General features: G+C 40.9%; 2 protein-coding genes across 2 annotated transcripts in view; both read right to left on the reverse strand.

Moving 5' to 3' along the window:
• Rgl (Ral guanine nucleotide dissociation stimulator-like) overlaps nucleotides 1–5,779 on the reverse strand; it is a 150,813-nt gene extending 145,034 nt beyond the window's left edge. Inside the window, exon 1 of the mRNA XM_050192046.3 lies at nucleotides 5,192–5,779. Coding sequence (XP_050048003.1) covers nucleotides 5,192–5,215 — 24 coding nt within the window. The 5' untranslated portion in view covers nucleotides 5,216–5,779. The remainder of the gene's footprint in view (nucleotides 1–5,191) is intronic.
• A 2,063-nt stretch (nucleotides 5,780–7,842) lies between these two features.
• The window catches only part of raskol (Ras GTPase-activating protein raskol), a 179,806-nt gene continuing 167,063 nt past the window's right edge, over nucleotides 7,843–20,585 (reverse strand). Inside the window, exon 23 of the mRNA XM_072287915.1 lies at nucleotides 7,843–13,840. Within this exon, the coding sequence (XP_072144016.1) occupies nucleotides 13,591–13,840 (250 nt within the window). The 3' untranslated portion in view covers nucleotides 7,843–13,590. The remainder of the gene's footprint in view (nucleotides 13,841–20,585) is intronic.

A 20,585-nucleotide genomic window follows, 5' to 3' on the forward strand; every position in this document is an offset into this window, starting at 1 on the left:
TAAAGTTTGAATTATTATAAATTTAGGCATATAAGCAGCAGACCTCAAGATGGTAAAATTGAAACAGGAGAAAGAAAGCAATGTTGGCAGTTTAGCAACAAAAGAATACAAACAGGCAGCCTATAGGCAATAGAATGCTAAAGGCCCAAGAAATAAAATCTGATGACGGAAGATTTGTGTTCGCATGAAGATGTCCGCATGAAAATCAATTCAAATCCCTTCCTAGCATGTGAACACCCCCCATTTTTGAAAGCCGAAAACTTTTAAGACATGGGGCCGTCTTTACAAAATACTCGCTCCAGACTCTTTTTACCTGTAAGGTACATTATGCGACGTCCATTTTATCCTTCAGCTTGGTATTGACTATGCAACTCGGCACAGGTTACTGCCAAAAGAGGGCCAAATATATCCCTGAGGCAGAGATGACTGTACATTTGCAGCACAGAAAGCAACATCAAAAAGAACAGACATGGCCAACACAATGCTCACATTGTGCCCATACTTGTTTGCATTGTTTCCAGTGCCGCAAAAGTGCAGCAAACCCAAGCTGATGTTTTAACAACACAGCAGTATTGTTTAGTGAAAGTTGTCAAGATGGCACGTCTGCATAAAATTTTAGTGCCAAGGCACCTCATCATCATCCTCATCAGCCTGGTTACGCCCACTGCAGGGCAAAGGCCTCTCCCATACTTCAACTACCCCGGTCATGTACTAATTGTGGCCATGTCGTCCCTGCAAACTTCTTAATCTCATCCGCCCACCTAACTTTCTGCCGCCCCCTGCTACGCTTCCCTTCCCTTGGAATCCAGTCCGTAACCCTTAATGACCATCGGTTATCTTCCCTCCTCATTACATGTCCTGCCCATGCCCATTTCTTTTTCTTGATTTCAACCAAGGCAGCTGAGGCATTACATTTTGTTTTGTCTAATGATGCTCAATTCAGAAAAAAAATTTGAAAATAAGTTGGGCTGTATCAGTGATCACGCTTTTTCAATACCAAAGAATCTATTCATGGCATAAGAGGAGGCATGGCAATGCAGAAAAGATGCAAAAATGAAAAACGAGTGAGCACTGCCACCTTAAAGTTCCTGCACCAGCTCACCGTGGCGTCAGATCTTGATGGTGCCTGCTCAGGCCTACTTATTATCATAGAAATGAACAACCTTGTACTCTAAAGAAGCCAAAGACTGAACTTTGGCAAAGAGCCACTGATGTGCCAGCAGTGGGCTTTAAGCATCACAAAAACAAAGAACTTTTGTCTCCATTTTCATTTTAATCATTCTCTTACTGCGAAACTAACGAACATGAAGTTTTGACAGAATACTTTATCAGTCTAAACTAATATAGTGTTTCTCTTTGGTGCCTCTTTAAAATGTCAAGGCTGCACTTCTTGTTGGCATAGCTGTTTTCCTTTTAAGATTGTAAATGTGCTCAATCAGGCATATTGCAATATATGCAACGCCAGAAATATGTGGCTGGTAATGTGCAACTTTGCTTAATTATCTTAATTCCACCAATCTGATGGTGAACATGGTCTGCTCAACTACTGAAACCCACCAATGGCAAGTTTCATGTTCAGTGACAGGATAAAAAGTTTCAACATTAAGTGGTAAAAAGAACATTTTTGCTTTATTTTTATTGCGTTATTACACCAAGTAATTACATTACCTCTTAATGTGTGTGACCAGTTTAAAATATGTGCCAATAGCAGCGCGACTACTGACATGAAAAAAGAGACTTGCCATGTCACCAAAATCATGATACCAGACACAACTGATGCATATTCGCCATGCTGTCAAACGCAGATTTTTTTCTGCACTTAACGGGACAAGAAGGGAGAGCATATCCCCTTGAATTTCCAAGAGAACTGCACAATTGGAAGGGCCAACTTGGAACCTTTCCACAATACGGTTATTGTATGGCCTTCAACCCCCCCCAACGAGCTGACTGGCAGACTTTTAAGTTGTTTGTGATACCATGTGACCACCAATTTCATTTTTGGAGAAGTGACGAGTCCTTTTTCAGATCTGAAGCCAAGCTGCATTTGATGTGCATTTTGAACAGGTCGTATAAAAGGTGCTGTAACTATCTGCAATGCTCCTGAGCAATTGAAGCTTTGTACCGTAATTATGAAGTTCACAGCTACCTAAAAAAAGCGGGGCACAAAATTTTTGTCAGTATCAAAACAGCAAGTTGGGAAAGTTGACAGGTTAGCATTGCCAAAATCTGAGTATTGTACTTAGTTTGTTTCGCTTTGTTTGATTTTGATGATGTTTTGCATCAGTACTCCTTTAAATTTAGACGTTGGCTGGAAGGACATGTCTCTAGCTTGCTACTCCATGGTGCAGGAAGGGGATGGGAAAAAGAAAAGTATGAAGGATAAGAGGTGATAATTGAATGAATGGGCACGTGCGACTAGTGTGTCCATCATCCAATGCCTACAGATCGTATATGGTGAAGAGGTCACGTCTCAGTCCTTGCAACGCAAGGCACTGTTTTACCAGAGTGGTTTCTTCAAACTGATTGCACGCTATGACAAATGTTTCAATGTCAGTGGTAACTATGTGGAAAAATAGTCCAAAGTGTTAAGTTCATGATGCCATGGTGTATTTTTTTTGGCAATAAAGTTTGTGTGAAAATAAATGCCGAAACTTACTATTGGAACACCCTTCATATGACCAGACAGTGCCTATTCTAACCTTAAGGGGAAGACAAATGGTGACAAAGCAATGAAACACAGAGGAAAGCTGACCAGGGATGTTATAGAGCCCCTTAAAACCAAGGCTTCTTGAAACGTCAATTTTATAATTTAAGAAAATGGCAAATGAGCTTTTTTCAGCAGCCTGACAGCTTTATTAGGATTACTACTGATAAACACAAGAGAGGGAGTTTATGTTAGTTGGGAAAGTTAGTTTGGCTTCCTGTTTGACACAGTACTCCTGGTGCAAATATGATGAGGGAAGAAATATTGAAACACATGCATACAGGCATGTAAAATGCCCTAGCACATGAACTCAAGCTAATTTGCAGTCTCAGAGGCCGCTATCACACAAAAATGCTAAAACCCTTAACTGCTAGGATGATGGGTGGTTGATTTAACATACTGGAATGTAGCAATCACCTACAGGTATGGAACAGAACCAAGAAATGATGAACACTGTGCTAACACCCTTACTCTACTCTGAATCAAGAACTGTAATGAAGTAGGTAGGTCTGAGTGGTGCTACACACATCTATGATAGATCATGAAAGTACTAGCCATAACTAATACACTAGCTCACACATTAGCTATTAAGGCAAAAGTGCAATAAGATTACAAATACAGATGTCTTGGATAATGAAGGGGCAGAATAATTAAGGGGATACTACAGAGAAACACTAAACTATAGTTTAGACTGATAAAGTTTTCTTTCAAAACTATTTGCTAATTTTGCAGTCATAAGAGGTTGTTTTATAGATGAGAAAATGAATATGAAACTTCAATTTCTTTAAATTTCACATCAACACCCCAGCACCAGTATGACGGTGTGATGTCGCAAATTTCAATGCATTTGTTTTTTGTACTTAGGCCACTGTGGCACAGTAAATGTTCTCGGAACTTACCAAGTTCAGTATATGGCTCCTTAATTTAGAATACACTGTAGTCCATCTTTACCAATAAGAAAATAACTAGGCCCAAGCAAACAAAATCCATGGCATCATGGCAAGCTGGTGCAGAAACTTGAAAGCAATGCCACCACCCTCCTTTTGTTTTTGTCTTTTCTGACTTATCAAGCTACCTCTCATGATAAGAGTGTCTTTTTTGTGTATTGAAGAATAACTTACTAATACAGCTCACAATTTCTCTTTGGTGTCCCTTTAAAGTTTTATTTCCAATGCTAGACTTACGAAGTACCAAGTGAGACAATAAGAAAAGGAACACCAGCTTTCCATTTAAAGCTAGTAATTTCCTTTGCTCCTGAATTGAAAGAAATAAACATAAAAGAGGCTTCTTCAACGCAATCACTACACAGCAAATAGTGAGAGGCGTTCTGACTGCATGTTTGCAGGATTTAAAGAAGGCGAAGTGTTCCCTTTCATATTGGTGCAAATACATCAGTGTTAATGTAAGCGCATGAGCAACAATTAATGAGCACACCCTCGTTTTCGCTTGTGTTGTGCTTTACATTTGGCTGTCACGGTGGCATTCTTGTTTGAATGTGGTATTGAAAGCAGTGTGTGCCAATGAACCACTACATACCAAAACATTGTACGCCAATGTTTGGAAATTTTTCATTGGCGAAATGGCATTACACATCCTGGGTATATAGCAGCAAGGAATCTTAATAAGAACTCGGTAGGTGTTCAATCTAAATATCGCGTTCTATTACCAGCATGCCTACACGAACTGCTGAAAGCTGACACCAGGGTATGGGGGCGGAGGCGGAGAGCTAAACAGACGGCGGGAACCAGCGACGCTTTTTATTTTACTACAGAATGTACGGACGACAGGCTGCCCAAACTTTTCAAGTACTAGTAGGCACTGAAGTGCACAGAAAACAGATGATCGATATCTTTTGAAATTTTAAGGATCCAATAGACGACATTTCGAGCGTGCCAGGCACACGGCTCTCGTAATAGAAGACGACCTTCGCCCCAGCGATACCGGTCAAATAACGAACCGCAGCGCGGCATAATAGGCTCGTCGACCAATATTCTGCGGTAACGTATCAAAAGAAAGCATGCAACACCCTGCTTTTCCACATCAAAGAAACAAGACTTCAATCTCAATTGCGATAGCCGCGACGGCACCACCAAGGGTACACATCAACAGGTGGTGGGCGGCGACGCGAAAACCTCCCCCGCGGTTTTGACCCATATCCCAATACCCATTCCCACCAGTTTAGCAGAAATGATGAGAAAAAAACACAGTATGGTTTGTTTAAACAGCAAGCACTAATTCAAACACCAGGCACATACTCGAACTATAGGAACTTGACCAAACTAAAGCACAGGAACACCAAGCGTTTGAAATATTCTCAACAGCACGAGTTAGCAGCTCGCATCATTCACATGGAACTCGCTACCTGGCAGCATTGGTCACTCAGCAGCTTGTACACGTCAGATACTACCTGCATGCCAGAAGGAAGACCAACAACAGCCGAAGTAACATTTAAGGTTTCAGAGACAGCAAGCGCAACTTGTTGCTCACCTGTCCATCAATGATGGGGTTCATAACTTCAGCCCGCGCATCACATGTCGAGGCGGAAGCTTGACGTTCATAACAGGGGCTTCTAATACCTTCCCACTGCGCGCAGCATCGCCGACAAGTCCCAGCCGACGCGACTCGCACGACAACGAAAGCGAAGAATACGTCTCACGAACTCTGTTTAGGCTTGAAGACCGACCAGCTAAAGGGACCTCACGCTGCGTTGGTTGGTTTCGGACGACGCTATGCCGTTGCATGCAACGCTGGTCGCCCATCACATACTGGATATATTAAAGTACCTATTCCGTCATCATCTAACGTCAGTGTGCATTTCATCGCAAACTTCAAATCGCTTCAGGGAAAACTCTGAATGACCGACTTTGATTACAATTGTCCAGCTAAAAGGGACCGATCTAAGGACGAAACGGCGAGAGCGCTGCTGTGTAATGACGACCGTGTAGAGTCTCGCCGCCTGGCAAAGAAGAGTTCAACGGAGAAGTCGAAGTTGACTTGCAACAGCACGCACGGACGCACGCATGAACCAACAGCGTTGGTACGGAAATTAGAAGATCAGGGAGGCCTGAGGGAGAAGGCAGGCGAGGGTTTCTTTTCCGCGAACAAGTCGTGCCATCTCGCGGAGGCGAACGACGACGTGCTCGCTTGGTAGTAATGCTTGCCATTTCTGGCTTTGGAAACGCGAAAGACCTCAGAGGTATATCATATTAGATACACCTCCTTTGGAGACATGCTGTCTCGGTCTCTCGTGCTTTTGAACAGGCACACAATAGTTGCAGGTAGCTCTACGGTGGCTTGAACCAACACTTCCTAGAACTGGTAAAGGCAGCTTTTATTTGGTTGTTCTCACAATACATTACTTTCAAATATGTACTCCAAGTTTAATATTAACACCAAATGCATCAATAAAATTATCATGGCACCCCTTGGAATTGATTCAAAATGCTTAAAAAACAATGTAAGGTAACTATGTTCATGAACTTATCTTTACCTTTGCTCTCATTTATTACCAAATTTGCATTTTCAGCACTTTATGTACAAACAAGTCCTCGAGTAGAGTGCAGCTGGCATGGCTGGGAGAGTTATATTTAGCCTTTCCCACGTGGCCACTGCCTTAAGACATTTAGGTTTCACAGGTCATCAACCTAATCCAGTGACCCAACTAAGCTAAAAATAAGGCAATATTAGGTTTGAGTACAGGGCTTAAAAAAAAAAAGTATCGCTGACATTTATTACAGTGCACCTGTTATAGCTGGTGCACCCACTGTGGGCTTCAATCACTTACTTAGCTCACACTATCAACCCTTTAAGGACGGCAGGACATATCAGTCCCACCTTTCAGAGCAACTTAACAATGCTGTAGTAATGAAATATAATTATGATTGAACAATTTCTTGCGGTAACGTTTCTGCATTATAGGTGAAATTTGTTTTTCTGTAAATTTCATGCTTATCATTGCAGAGCACTTGTAAATTCAACCATATGAAACACAACTACGAATGAACATTTTTGTGTGGTTACATTCCTGCACTTTAGGACATTAGGTGAACTTTTTTCTGTAAATTCGTCAAAAAAGGCACAGCACTCAAACATTTGCATGTTAAATTCATCTTCCTTTCCCACTGTGTTATTTGTCTTTTCTTTACTACAAAGACAGTCTTTTTGCGAAAAACTTTTCTTGCACTAGATCAATGACACAAGAAAAGTCAAAGCCCATTTTCCATAGTGTTCACTGAATATACTTTAAAACAGGTATTCACGACAGCTATGTGCTGTTCTTATTTTTGCAACCTCAGGCATTGCAATTTGTCACACACTCCTACCAATCACATCACTATGTGATATGTATGCAACTTTTGATGCTTTACAAGAAGCATCTGGTTTTTCCAAATAACTATTGCAATACTGGTCAGCCCTGAAGGACAGTACAAATGGTGCTCAATAGACTCAGTGGAAGTACACAAAACATACACTGGTTGTTTGTACAGTGCCCTAGTGCACACAGGCTGTTTTGTAAGCCGCCATAAGGTAGAAGAGAGCGATGATGATGCATCCTGCAGACTCCTACTCAATGATAAGGTGGATAGTGGGACATATAGGTTCCACCTTTTTTCTCCATACATTTCTCACTTTCCATGTCCTTGCTCTCTCCCTCTCTCTCTCTCACTTTCCGTGCATTTCTCACCTTTCAGATTGGACTTTTCGTGGAAACCACCTGATAAAGAACACTTTCTTTAGACACAATTCTATTTTTATTCTGTCTGTCAGTGTTAATTGTAACTAGAATGCAGGAATGCAATGCTCCCATCTGTGGACACAGCATTTGAGGCATCAATACTTTAATTAGCTTCTTAGTAGCAGTAGTAATCTATTGTAAATCATAGGAAGGAAAGAAGAAAAGGAAAGGCTGCGAGTATCGTAACTGACTCACTTTGCAGTGGACACTCCTTGCACTGTTTCAGTAATAAGTAGCTTGCTGACATGCACAACTACTTTACAGATACACACTTTGAATTAAATGCACATCACACGCCTTAACTAATAAAGCCTCTTGCAAAAAAAAAAAAAAAAGTTGCCATTGAATTTTATAGCCTGGGTGTCCACATATAAAACAAATTTCAATGACAAAGACCACAAGATAAAATATAGACAATTTATTTACAAAAACTTTGCACAGCACTAGATATAAATATATTTGATTGATAGAATACAATGCTGAGTGCCACCAACTAATAAAAATGAGTCATGTGTGGCAGGTGAACTAAAATTAATACAAGCTTATAATAAGCAGCGTTCCCCACCTCCCACTTGTTTCATTTGACCCAGGTATGTGGCACAAGGCACATTGCATCTAAGGAAGAAAGTTGTTCACTGCCCAGACAAGTTGAAATCTCATTCCAAGGATGTGTATGGGTCTCATGGGTATGCTTTAGAGTCAGTTTACTAACATTAGCCATGAGAAATATAAGATAAAAAGTGAACTGAGTAAAGAAGCTAGTAGGCATTGGTTGCAAATGATTGCTGGCTAATCATCCACACCTGCTGCTGCTCAATGCTTCTTTCCAGACAAGTGCAGCCACTGGGAACAAAGCAATATGCTCGCTACATCCAAGATGCTAAAAGAGGAAGACAGGGAAAGGTTTGCTGCACCCAATGTCAACTTTCTGGTTGTGCCGACCCTGCAGGCTCATTTCATGCCCACAGATACATTACTGTGCAACAAATAGATTTCGTTCAGTAGTACCAGTTATGACAGAGAATTCGCACATAATTATACTCAATAACCTGCTTGATACCTGCAGAAAATCTTATAACAAAAGAAGGAACATAGCTTCAAGTGCAGACTAATGCATCCTCATGTTACTTTTTATGAATGCTTCAAACACTTCTGAATGGAGTGTATTTTACAGCAATTCTTCAACATACAATGAGTGCACATGAAGTGTTATAGTCCAGTTGTGTGTTCTGTGCAAAATTAATGAAAGTGACAGTGGAAAACACAAAAAGCTTGCATGGAACATGGAGTGAGAGAACACATGTGCCAACACAATATCTATTGGCATAAAGTTCAATTTGCATGACCCATTTCCTGACCTCTGTGCTCCTCTTGACAGACTGCATAGGTGCACTTAATCAACTGCTACAAAACAAACAAAAAGCAGTCAACAATCAATCAATATGTATAGCACATATATATATATATATATATATATATATATATATATTCTTGAAGGCAGGTAACAGTGCTAGTGCTAACAACAAGGGACAAAAAGAGGGTAAACACAAGTGCTGACTCACAACTGAAGGTTTATTTGGTTAGCACTTGTTGTTTGCACTGCCTACTGCCTTCAATAATAATCCCAACCAACAACCCAATATGCCACCTTACAATAATATATATTTATATATTTGTATGCTTTTAACATGTATAGTGTTCTCTATAAGCTCCTCTGGACAGTATTGCATGTCAAAATACACATATTTGTGTGTGCACCAACAGCACAGAGCATTGTGTTCCATGAGCAATGATGCTCTTACTGTCAACGACCTGTCCTTGGGCATCCATGAAAATCAACGAACAAAAAGCTTTTTCACACAAGAGAAAGTGGTGCTCTTTGGTAATCGATCTGAGAGTGACAACATGTTTTTCAGTGTCACATGGTGGGCATAATATAACAGGTATACAACCTCAAGCCTAGGATGACGTCCAGACCCAAAAATAAATGGGTACAACATCAACTAAAATTTGCAGTATTCAAACATGCCAAAGGCACACGTATGCTGCAAATTAATCAACATTTCCGTTAAACTGAAAACAAAAACAATACAAGCTTTATACAAATAAGAGAAAAATGACAGCTTATTTTATTCACTAGCAATCCCTGAAGTGCAGTAGCTGGGCAAAAGCTGCAATTTGTACAAAAAAATAAGGTGTTGCCACAGCTTTCATTGCAATAATGTACATCCATTTCTTTTCTTCATAACATCTTTTTTTGTATATACAAGGCATTTGTTTTTCCTTAGAGCAAATAACTGCTGCATAATTTGTTGTGGGAACAGTAAATAACGAAATCTAAATGCAAAACTTTCACAACAGAGATGTGTATATGCAATACAAAACACAAATGAAGAGAAGCATTGAAAAGAAGCATTCAAGGTGAGCCCCTCTCATGGACCAGCTTCACCTGAGTGAACACATCAGCTGACAAAATTCTCATCAGGTCCCCAAGAAAGACCATTATACGCAAGCAAGCAAATACCAGATGTGGTAAGTGGCAGGCACATTTCAGATAAAGCATACTAGTGGCAGCCCTGTTATATTGTGATGATTCATTCATAATTAGAGACTTGCTGTAAGGAAAACTCAACTGTGCAGACAGCTTTCAACAAGGAACCTGACAGCATAGAGCTAGTCTGGTTGCATGCATTAAAACTAGCAGGCCAGATAGCAGGGGGAGGGAGGAAGAAAACTTTTCTTTATGGCCCTTAATAATGCAAACACCTTTATCCAGCTAAGTTAAAAGAAAGCCGATTCTGCCGAGATAACTGTGGCTTCAGAGAAAATAGCAGTACTAATCTCATCTCAGAGTTTTTCAGGGGTCTCTACACAGTGCTACCATGTAAAACAACACACACACACATGAAGAAAAAAAAAGTGACAGAAAAGAAAAAAGACACCACTGCAGTTAATGCACACATGTCCAAGTTCAATAAATACCCAACGTCTTAGATGAAAAATCTACTCAAACAGTACCAGGCATGATATAGGGTGTTTTTCTTTAGCTGCACCACATTTTTTTAATATGGCATGTGGCAGATAGCACAATTCCAACAGTTGAGGTAAATTACTCGATGAGGTAGCCCATTACCTCTATGAGAAATCAAAATGTTTAATTGAGTAATTAAGTTAATCACACTAATTGACTTTAGCACACATATTTGTCTGCAAATTGTAGCCAGTGAGCTTGCAAGGCATATAGACTTGGAACGAATTAAGAGGGTGGCCCCAGTTTAGAGAAATGTGCTGTTAAACTTGCCGTAAAAATGCACTGTTCCACTCACTTTTTTTTAAAACAAACTGTTTTGTGCAATGAAGCACAAACGTAACTGGAATGCCAATGTACTTTGTCAGAAACTTTGAAGATTAATACTTCGAAACTGGTGGAGTCTTGAGAACTTGTTCTAAGTGGTACACCTTGCGAACTCACTGGTTACAATTTGTAAATTGCAACATGTGCCATAATGCAATTAATTAAAACAGTTAATTAATGTAATTATTCAATTAATTCAATTAAGCATTTTGGCTTCTCACGGAAGTAATGGCTGCCGCATTGAGTAATTTAGCTCAAGGGTTAAAACTGTGCTATCGCCAAAGGCAACTTTTTAAAATTTGGCGCAGCTAGAATAATAATAATTAAAAGAAAAAATAAAGCACCTGGTATACCTGACTTAAAGAAACTGATGGCTTGTATTAGACTTAGCATGGCATTGGAGGCCACATAGCTTGCTCTCATGATTCTGCCTACTTAAATTCATCTGAGAACATATATTAGCACAAGCATTCACTGTCAGAATGCATATAGAACCATTTTACTATGCATTAAGACCTAGGTTCATTACTCCTGTAAAGTATTTCTGCAAATGTCTACAGAACACAACCACCCTACATTTTTTTATTGTCGTCTGATTGATTGCTAACTTTTGTTAAACTCAATTAAGCCAGCATATTTTGATTATTGAAAGTGAAAAGCGTAACTCAAGTTTGAAATACATCGATAATGCTGTTCCCTTAAGCAACCACAACTGTGACCACAGACGTGCTCAGTAACAGACAGACTAGGGTGGCCTGTAATACATACTGCAAGCATACTACATACTGCATGAGATTTTGATGTGTCTTAGGCATGCTTTGATTAAGCTTTGGTTACTGCTAACTAATCCTGAGGAAACTTCGTTCTGCACAGGACACACACATAGACAGAAAAACAAAAATTTCGCCACAGAAGTGCCCTTCTTTACATTTATATGATCTATAGCCTACATATCTGCATAGCCAATCATGCCCTGATATTAGAAATACTTCAATAGGTACCTTTACAATACACCGTGCTTTCTAGCAATAAACGAATTTTCTGATAATTAAGCCCTGTCCTGTCAAAGCTTCCCAACTATTGCAAGAAAAAAATTGAGCATGAAAGATGTCTGGGATCAAACAATATTAAAAAAACCAAGGTACCTAAAGCACTGAAACAATATAGCAATAAGTGCAGCGATAAGCGATAGCTTTTAATTTCAAGCAAGTTACAAAAAAAAAAAAGACCTGACATCTGTGAAAAAAAAAAAATAAAAAAAATACTAAAAGCCAATATACCTAAAGCAATGAAACTATAGATGTACAATGAACAATGTTAAGTTAGTTCTATATAAACAGGTCGTTATTAGTTACAGGCTTCAATTCTCGCCATACAGTATGTGGTCATATCTCAGTTAATCCTAAATCAAACCTTACAATCACAATTACAAAACATTAAGAGCCACAAGTAACAAATAGTCTACATCTTCCTACAGACTGAATTGGTCACTGTGGCCCTGTAAGTAAGAGCATTACAGTACGAGCACAGTGTTAAGCAGCTGTGATTAACCCTAGAAATTGTGACAAAATCCCAGAGAGCAACATCAAAATGGATGCTCAGTAACCGCTCTCCATCCTATAAGTGTACCACACAGATAATGGCAGACATGATTTCAGCTTGTGCCTTCTACAGTGCTGGTCAGGTGCAGAAAGAACTATTCGTTGCAGCTTGAAACAAAATTAGGAAGGCAAGACACTTAAGCTGTGGAGAGTGCTTAAACGCTTCCCATTTTGCAAGCCAATTGAAGGGAAAACTCTCAATTACTTCATTACATAATTTATCCTACTCAATGTCCTGCTTGGTAAGTAACTTGTGAAAAATTATTCAACTTTACATGCCCCAAAGTGGGATAAAGTATTATGTTTTTTCAAGATATTGCCTACCTATGCTGGCCAAGAAAGAACAAAGTGCATTTTATGGTCAGATATCAGTAGTCAGAGCATTAGTTTTAAATATTTTCAGCTGTTGATCATAAAGGGAAGAAAGAGAAAAATCACCGGTGTCCATTAAAGTAGCTCTCCAATATTAAATAGTGAGTTTGGTCCATTATAAACTGATGATGTTACCTTACTTTCACATCCCTAAGGGTACAATAGAAACATATTCAAAAATTTTATATGTAGGCAGTGCAGTGTTAGACTAAGTGCATAAACTAGGCCACAAGTGCCCCAAGGCAAATTTGCAAAATCTTCACATCTGTGTGAAACAGGACAGAAATTGACATTGAAGTGGTCATGTGAAATGCTATGCCAGCTCTGTTGGCGCACTGAAAACAATGCTCCAATTTAAACTTCCCTAGGACCATAACATCACACAATATATCAGAGAAAGAAAAAAAAAAAAAAACTTCGCAGGCTCCTACAAGAAGAAAGAAATCCATTACCTCCTCCCACACACATTACAAAGCCATGGGAGATTGAATGAATAAGAGCATGTGTAGTGCTTCTTGGCCATTGTCTTGGTGTGAAAAGTAGAATACTACCACAACCTCTCTTCTATTGTACAACCATTCAGAGGTCCCTTTAGCAAAAGCTAGCACTATGCAGGACACAAGACAAACTTCCGCACTGCTTGCCGATAGGCTTCTCTAGGTTCAAATTGCATAAGTCGTGAGCCACCGAAGATGAGACTGTCACAAAAGTGTTGCACGGAGGAGGGTGGAGGTACTTTGCAGTTTAGGCACTTGTCCACAAAGAGGCCACAATGTGTCTTTTCCCAAGGGAGCACTTGTGTAAATGTGATGGGCACATGTCGTCAGCAGGAGCTGCTCCTGTATGAGGGTGGTGGTGGCGAGGAAGCACCATTGGCAAGGAGTCGGGGCTCCAGCTGAACCTGGTCTTGATAGTGTTGGCGTAACTGAGCAAGAGCTCCCAGCAACCGCTGGTTGGCTGCATCCAATGTCTGGATCTTGCGCTCCTGTGCATCAATCAGCTGCTGCTTGGCCCGAATCATGCCTTGCATCTCCCGCTGCTCCCGTCGCAGCTCATCTTCCACAGTGATTAGCCTGTGCAAAGACCCAAGAGGATGCTTACAGTCCATTCAATGCAACTGCACTGGAAAACAATTTTTTTTCTAGAATAACTGGGACACAAGCCAGAAATGTGCCAAGGATAAATAAATAAATAAATAAATAAATAAATTTGACTGCACCAAACAGAGTACACAGACGTACTAAGGTGGGACTTCAGAACCACAAAGTTGTAGGAGGGGTCCCTGAAGTAAACATGCACTGAGTGCAAACTTAACCCTTTGGGGGGGTCAGGTTTTTCTTGCGAAATGCGAATCCCCAGGCTCAGATTTATTTATTTTGTGCACATTTAAAATCTTCAGACTGACCTATTTCAAAAAGAATTTACTGCAATTTTTTTAGTGACCATAAATTGACAAAAAAATATTTTTCGTAGGTAAACATGCATCAGTTATTCATGAATACAGATGGGCTTCCCATAAATACTAATAATAAGAATAAAAAGTAGATACACTAGTAGTCCGCATCGGAGGAATTGCCAATCGACTTACTTGCAGAAGCAACCAGCGTGCACACCCATAGCATAATCGAACCTCGTATGTGAGCACACGCAAAAAAACTATGGTTGTGCGTCCATCAGAAAAATCAAACGAGTCAGAAACTTGCAGTAATCCGTCGTTCTGTCGCCAACGAGGGGCAATCAGTTTTGGCGAGCTGTGTCTCGAGAAAAGAAACACAGACATGACAGCATTGTTTGTATATGGCGGCATCATTTGTAATAAACCAGCAACCGCCTGTGAACAGATGTAATCGCACCAATGTGAGCAAGAGAAGAGCGAGCATCTAGCAGTGACCCTTTGAGAGATTAGAAACCAGATTGGCATCAGTTCTTGCTAGTGCACCGAACGGAAACAGCCTGCAAGACGAAACCAAAACTAACCACCGCGCGCCCTTGCACGCGTGGATGCGCAAGTGGCCGCTGAAACGCCAGTGTAAAGAAGCAGCGCAATGAAAAGCAGGAGACTAGGTAAGGGGGGGGGGGGGGGGGAATAATAAATAAAATGAAAAATCCTTTATCCATACAGGGTGGCAGCACTTGCTCGGCAACAAAGAGTTGAAAAATTTGCGTGTTTTCAAACATACAGACGCCGCCATAAATATATGGCATTGACCCTCAAAGGGTTAAAGAATTGCATAATAAAAAAAGTCAGAGAGAGAGTGAGAGGAGGGGGGAGAAGTAATATATAAAGCACGCTACTAGGCATAAAGCACATTACTGAAAGTGAAGAACGTGAACATGAAGCACACTGATTTATTCTTGTGTGCCTGACATATGTAGTTATGCAGAACATATTTGAAAGAGCTATATGATGTTAACTCTTTCTGTACCGCACCCATTGGGCATAGCTGGCCCGTTAACGATGGTTTGAAATGCCACTTTCAATACCTTCCGCAGCGCTCACGGACACACTGTGCCATCGGACATGAAGGAGGAGAACTGTTTTTTTGTCTTCTAAGCAGTTCGCTTTTTTCCCACCAGGTGGTGATTTTTGAATGCGCTTTGAAATTTCGCGATTGTCGAAGCAGAAAGCAAAAATGGCCGCCCGCTATCGATAGCTGGAAATGCTGCTTTCGAGACCTTACGTGCCACTCATGGACACACTGCACCATTGGACGTGAGGGAGAACTATATTTTTGTTTCCTAAGCAATTCAATTTTTTCATGCCAGGTGGCAATTTTTTAATGCGCTCCACAAAGTTTCGTGATGGCCAAAGTAGAAAGCAAAAATGTGGCGCACCAATGTGGCGCACAAGCTTCGAAAGATCGCAGATGTCATGATTCTGCTGCATCTGCGGCTGATTTTATCGATGGATCGAGCAGCAGCGAGTCTCAGGATACTGCCTTTTAGTAGGACTTTGACTCTGAGAGTGATGACGACGCAAACCAGCTTGGAACATCGGTGGCCGCAGCCCCGCACGTGAAACTGTAGTGCTTGCAGTTAAATTATTGAGGTGGAATATGTGTTCAATGAAAAATTTTGATTTTTTCAGAGATAGTGCCTATTAGACTGCAATACATATTGTATACATCATAATTTTTGTTACATATTTTTCTTCATAGATACAAGTGTGTCTTTACAAACTTTGTTCAATTTTATCCCACAATCTTGATTCTGGCAATCTATATCTTATTTTATGACATACATCTCGTTATTAAACTTTTATGTATGAAAAGTACATTTATTCTGCTTTTTGTTTATGTACTACATAGAATATTAGGTGCAATAGTTCCGTAAAAAAAAAAAAAATTAGCATAACCTACAAATAACACCTACTTTCCCCATGGTAGGGAAAGAGTTAAAAGGTTTAATTTCTTGGGGTAAACTATTCCAGAGCTACATGGCAACACATGAATATGAAAACAAATTGTAATTTGTCCTCATTTTTGGGACTCATAATGATCATGATGATATGAATCATATGTGGTAAGCAAAGATGTGTGCAATATTTGTGTTGATGGGCATTTGGTAATACATGGTTACTAAGTTTGAACAGTAAAAAGATGGTGCGGTGATTAACACAAGGGGCTAGAGGAAGTTTATTCAATGTTTTTAATGCAAATCTTAGATTCCTGTTAGTGTAGGAAAAGAATGGAGCACAGCGTGGCATTTTGTGCAGCTTCAACGGGGGAAAGGGTGATTGGGTATATTAAGCCGTAGAAAATGATTAATTCCGTAGGTAATACAGGAGTGGATGCCGGTATTGGTTTTGGTTTCATATCAAACTGCACCACCCATGCAATTTTCAGACAAATTTTCTTGGAAAAAGAGGAGCATCAGAAGTGGGTAAATACTGTAAAATATGTGGATCCCCTGCACTGTGGGAATTTGTGCAAACGAAGCTTTCTATGCTGTTTGCTTTGATTGACGATAATTAGCAGTGATGTGGACAGTGGTTAGTTGGTGTTAAATGTTACCTTGCGTGCACCACTGCTGTTTGTCTGCATAGTACACAGAACACACAGGAAGACGTGTTTCCTTGAGGTGTTGTTGTGTGCCATTGTTCATAATCTCCGAGAGGGTTGAGCATTATCACTGCTTCACATGGCACATTGCATCATGGCAGAACTGTTCAACTTTAATTGAGTTATGGGGCTGTACATGGCAAACATGGATGAGATAGTTCAAGTGGCTGAGGAGTTCTATAAAGATTTATACAGTACAAGTGGCACCCATGACGATAATGGAAGAGATAATAGTCTAGAGGAACTTGAAATCCCACAAGTAACGCCGGAAGAAGTAAAGAAAGCCTTGGGAGCTATGCAAAAGGGGAAGGCAGCTGGGGAGGATCAGGTAACAGCAGATTTGTTGAAGGACGGTGGGCAGATTGTTCTAGAAAAATTGGCGACCTTGTATACGCAATGCCTCATGACCTCAAGCGTACCGGAATCTTGGAAGAATGCTAACATAATCTTAATCCATAAGAAAGGGGACGCCAAAGACTTGAAAAATTATAGACCGATCAGCTTACTGTCCGTTGCCTACAAAGTATTTACTAAGGTAATTGCAAATAGAATCAGGAACACCTTTTACTTCTGTCAAGCAAAGGACCAGGCAGGATTCCGTAAAGGCTACTCAACAATAGACCATATTGACACTATCAATCAGGTGATAGAGAAATGTGCGGAATATAACCAACCCTTATATATATCTTTCATTGATTACGAGAAAGCGTTTGATTCAGTTGAAGCTTCAGCAGTCATGGAGGCATTACGGAATCAGGGTGTAGATGAGCCGTATGTAAAACTACTGAAAGATATCTATAGCGGCTCCACAGCCACCGTAGTCCTCCATAAAGAAAGCAACAAAATCCCAATAAAGAAGTGCGTCAGGCAGGGAGATATGATCTCTCCAATGCTATTCACAGCGTGTTTACAGGAGGTATTCAGAGACCTGGATTGGGAAGAATTGGGGATAAAAGTTAATGGAGAATACCTTAGTAACTCAGGGGACCAATTGCAATGCATGCTCACTGATCTGGAGAGGCAAAGCAGAAGGGTGGGTCTAGAAATTAATCTGCAGAAAACTAAAGTAATGTTTAACAGTCTCGGAAGAGAACAGCAGTTTACGATAGGTAGTGAGGCACTGGAGGTGGTAAGGGAATACATCTACTTAGGAAAGGTATTGACCACGGATCCGGATCATCAGACTGAAATAATCAGAAGAATAAGAATAGGCTGGGGTGCCTTTGGCAGGCATTCTCAGATCATGAACAGCAGGTTGCCATTATCCCTCAAGAGAAAAGTGTATAACAGGGGCAGAAACCTGGAGGCTTACGAAAAGGGTTCTACTTAAGTTGAGGACGACGCAACGAGCTATGGAAATAATAATGATGGGTGTAACATTAAGGGATAAGAAAAGAGCAGATTGGGTGAGGGAGCAAACGCTAGTTAATGACATCTTAGTTGAAATCAAGAAAAAGAAATGGGCATGGGCAGGACATGTAATGAGGAGGGAAGATAACCGATGGTCATTAAGGGTAACGGACTGGATACCAAGGGAAGGGAAGCGTAGCAGGGGGCGGCAGAAAATTAGGTGGGCGGATGAGATTAAGAAGTTTGCAGGGACAACATGGCCACAATTAGTACATGACTGGGGTAGTTGGAGAAGTATGGGAGGGGCCTTTGCCCTGCAGTGGGCGTAACCAGGCTGATGATGATGATGAGGATGGCAAACTCACGGTCAGATTATGAAGCACGCCATAGTGGCAGACTCCGGATTACATTTGAAACCCTGGTTTTATTTTAATGTGCATCTAAACCTAAGTGCACTAGCATTTTTGCATTTCGCTCGTCAAAATGCGGCTGCCATAGTCGGGATTGAACGCGCAACCTCAAGCAATGCCATAGCCATGAAGCTACCGCGGCAGACATAGAAGTGTTGATTTGACGTGTGACCACTTCCGTAGTGTCGCCTAGACCTAACGGTGTTTTAATGTGGCTTTGCATCTACAAACCCTGTGTCAGTTGTTCACTTGACAAATTTGCATGGTGTTTATATTTCAGACATAGCAAAACCATGCCATGCCATGCCGTTTCCTTGCCTTTTTACATTGTCTTTTCCCTCTCCCGCCCTCTGCCCCTGCATGGGAACTGCGAGTGGCAAGGCTGCTATTCCCTGGTTTCGCGACTACGTCGGTTCTACCCATTCTCTGCCTCCTCTCCTCTCTGCAGTTCTACCTACCTCTCCAGTTCTACCTCTTGACTTGCACGTTAACAGAGAGGTAAGTGCTGAAGTTTCTACAATGATTTTGAGGGCGGTCATGGATAATTTCAGCTGTAAAAAGGCTAACGTGATGACACCCAGGGGTCTCCAGAGGGCATTGTGCACATGCGACGCGATGGAAAGGTCCAAACGAGTTTCTCGCGTGGACTTTCCTTTCTGCCATGCTCCTGTCATGCGCATACACACTCTGAACCACCTCCCAAAGCACCGTGCAAGACAACAGCAGTAGCATAAAAGTTAAAGGAAGAGGCCAAGAAAGCTTTTCTTTAAAACTCATTGTGAGCTACTGTTTTTGCTTGAAAGCCTTCCTGGGGCAGGCCTAAAATAGGCATCAACAGAACTCTTTGTTGGCCTAGTTGGTGCTTGGTGAAAGACATGTATTTTGCCGCAAATTAAAACACACACAAAAGGAAGACACAGCAAGCCGCCCATGCTGTCATGTGTGTGTTTAAATTAGTGGTAAAAAGCATGTCTTTCTAAAATAGGCATTTTTGAGAGGAAGTGATGCATGTTTGATGCATTCACTGTACACTAAGTGCGGCTAAGACAGACGCTGCTGCTATGAGAGTCACCACTGCAGCCACTGGGGTTGGGAGCATGCGAGACGACCAGCCAAGTTCCAATTACTAGGCGAAGGCTAATTTCAGGATAAAAACAAGTAAAGTTTAATGACATGGAAATGTATGGGCACTGGCTGGGACATTTGGTTGCGATCCAATTAACAAAAAAATTGAATTAACTGGAGTCGAATTAGCAGAAATCTACTGAATATCCTCGTCACATGCACATTTTCAACTGCCATTGAGTTAATGACTGATGGATTTGTTGAAAATTGATTGCTGCCTAATGGGCATCTCTAATAGCCGTTAAGCTTGATGCCACTGACACAAATAGGGGTCTGTAAATGGAAGTCAAATCCAAAGGGCCAATGTGACGCAGCTCACAATTGCAAATGATAAAAAGAAATATCATTGCAATTTTTAAGTAACACTTGCTGACCAATTTTTCAGACATGGAAGCATACCTGCCAACTCTTCGAATTTGTCTGAAAGACTCCCGATTTCCATCCAGTCTTTCCAATTTTGTGGACATGGTCATAAATCTCTCAAGATATTGCCCAAATGTGAGTAAAAAATTGTGCAACACAGGCGCATTGTACTTCCCGTTATGCGCTAGGTAGCTAGCCAAAGTCAGATGTATAACTAAGTCATTTATGTGTAAGCAGTGTGAGCTTAACTCAGTTCGCTTCAGATCGAGAAATGTGTTGAGGAGGGCATACGAGGCAAAGGTTTAATATGCATTGCATAATGGCCGGTTTCCTCAAGTCAGCTTTGCAGCAACACAGTACTGTTATGCGGTGCAGCATTTAGGAAGTTTTAGATTTTGCGCACCTAAAGTTAAGGGACGCCAATCACCGTACTTACGAAAGAGTGCAAAGAGAGCAAAACACAGAATTTGCAAGGGGTCCATAATGGAGCTTGGGTTTTTGTGTATGCC

Source organism: Dermacentor andersoni, chromosome 1, assembly GCF_023375885.2.
Source record: "Dermacentor andersoni chromosome 1, qqDerAnde1_hic_scaffold, whole genome shotgun sequence".
NCBI lineage: Eukaryota > Metazoa > Arthropoda > Arachnida > Ixodida > Ixodidae > Dermacentor > Dermacentor andersoni.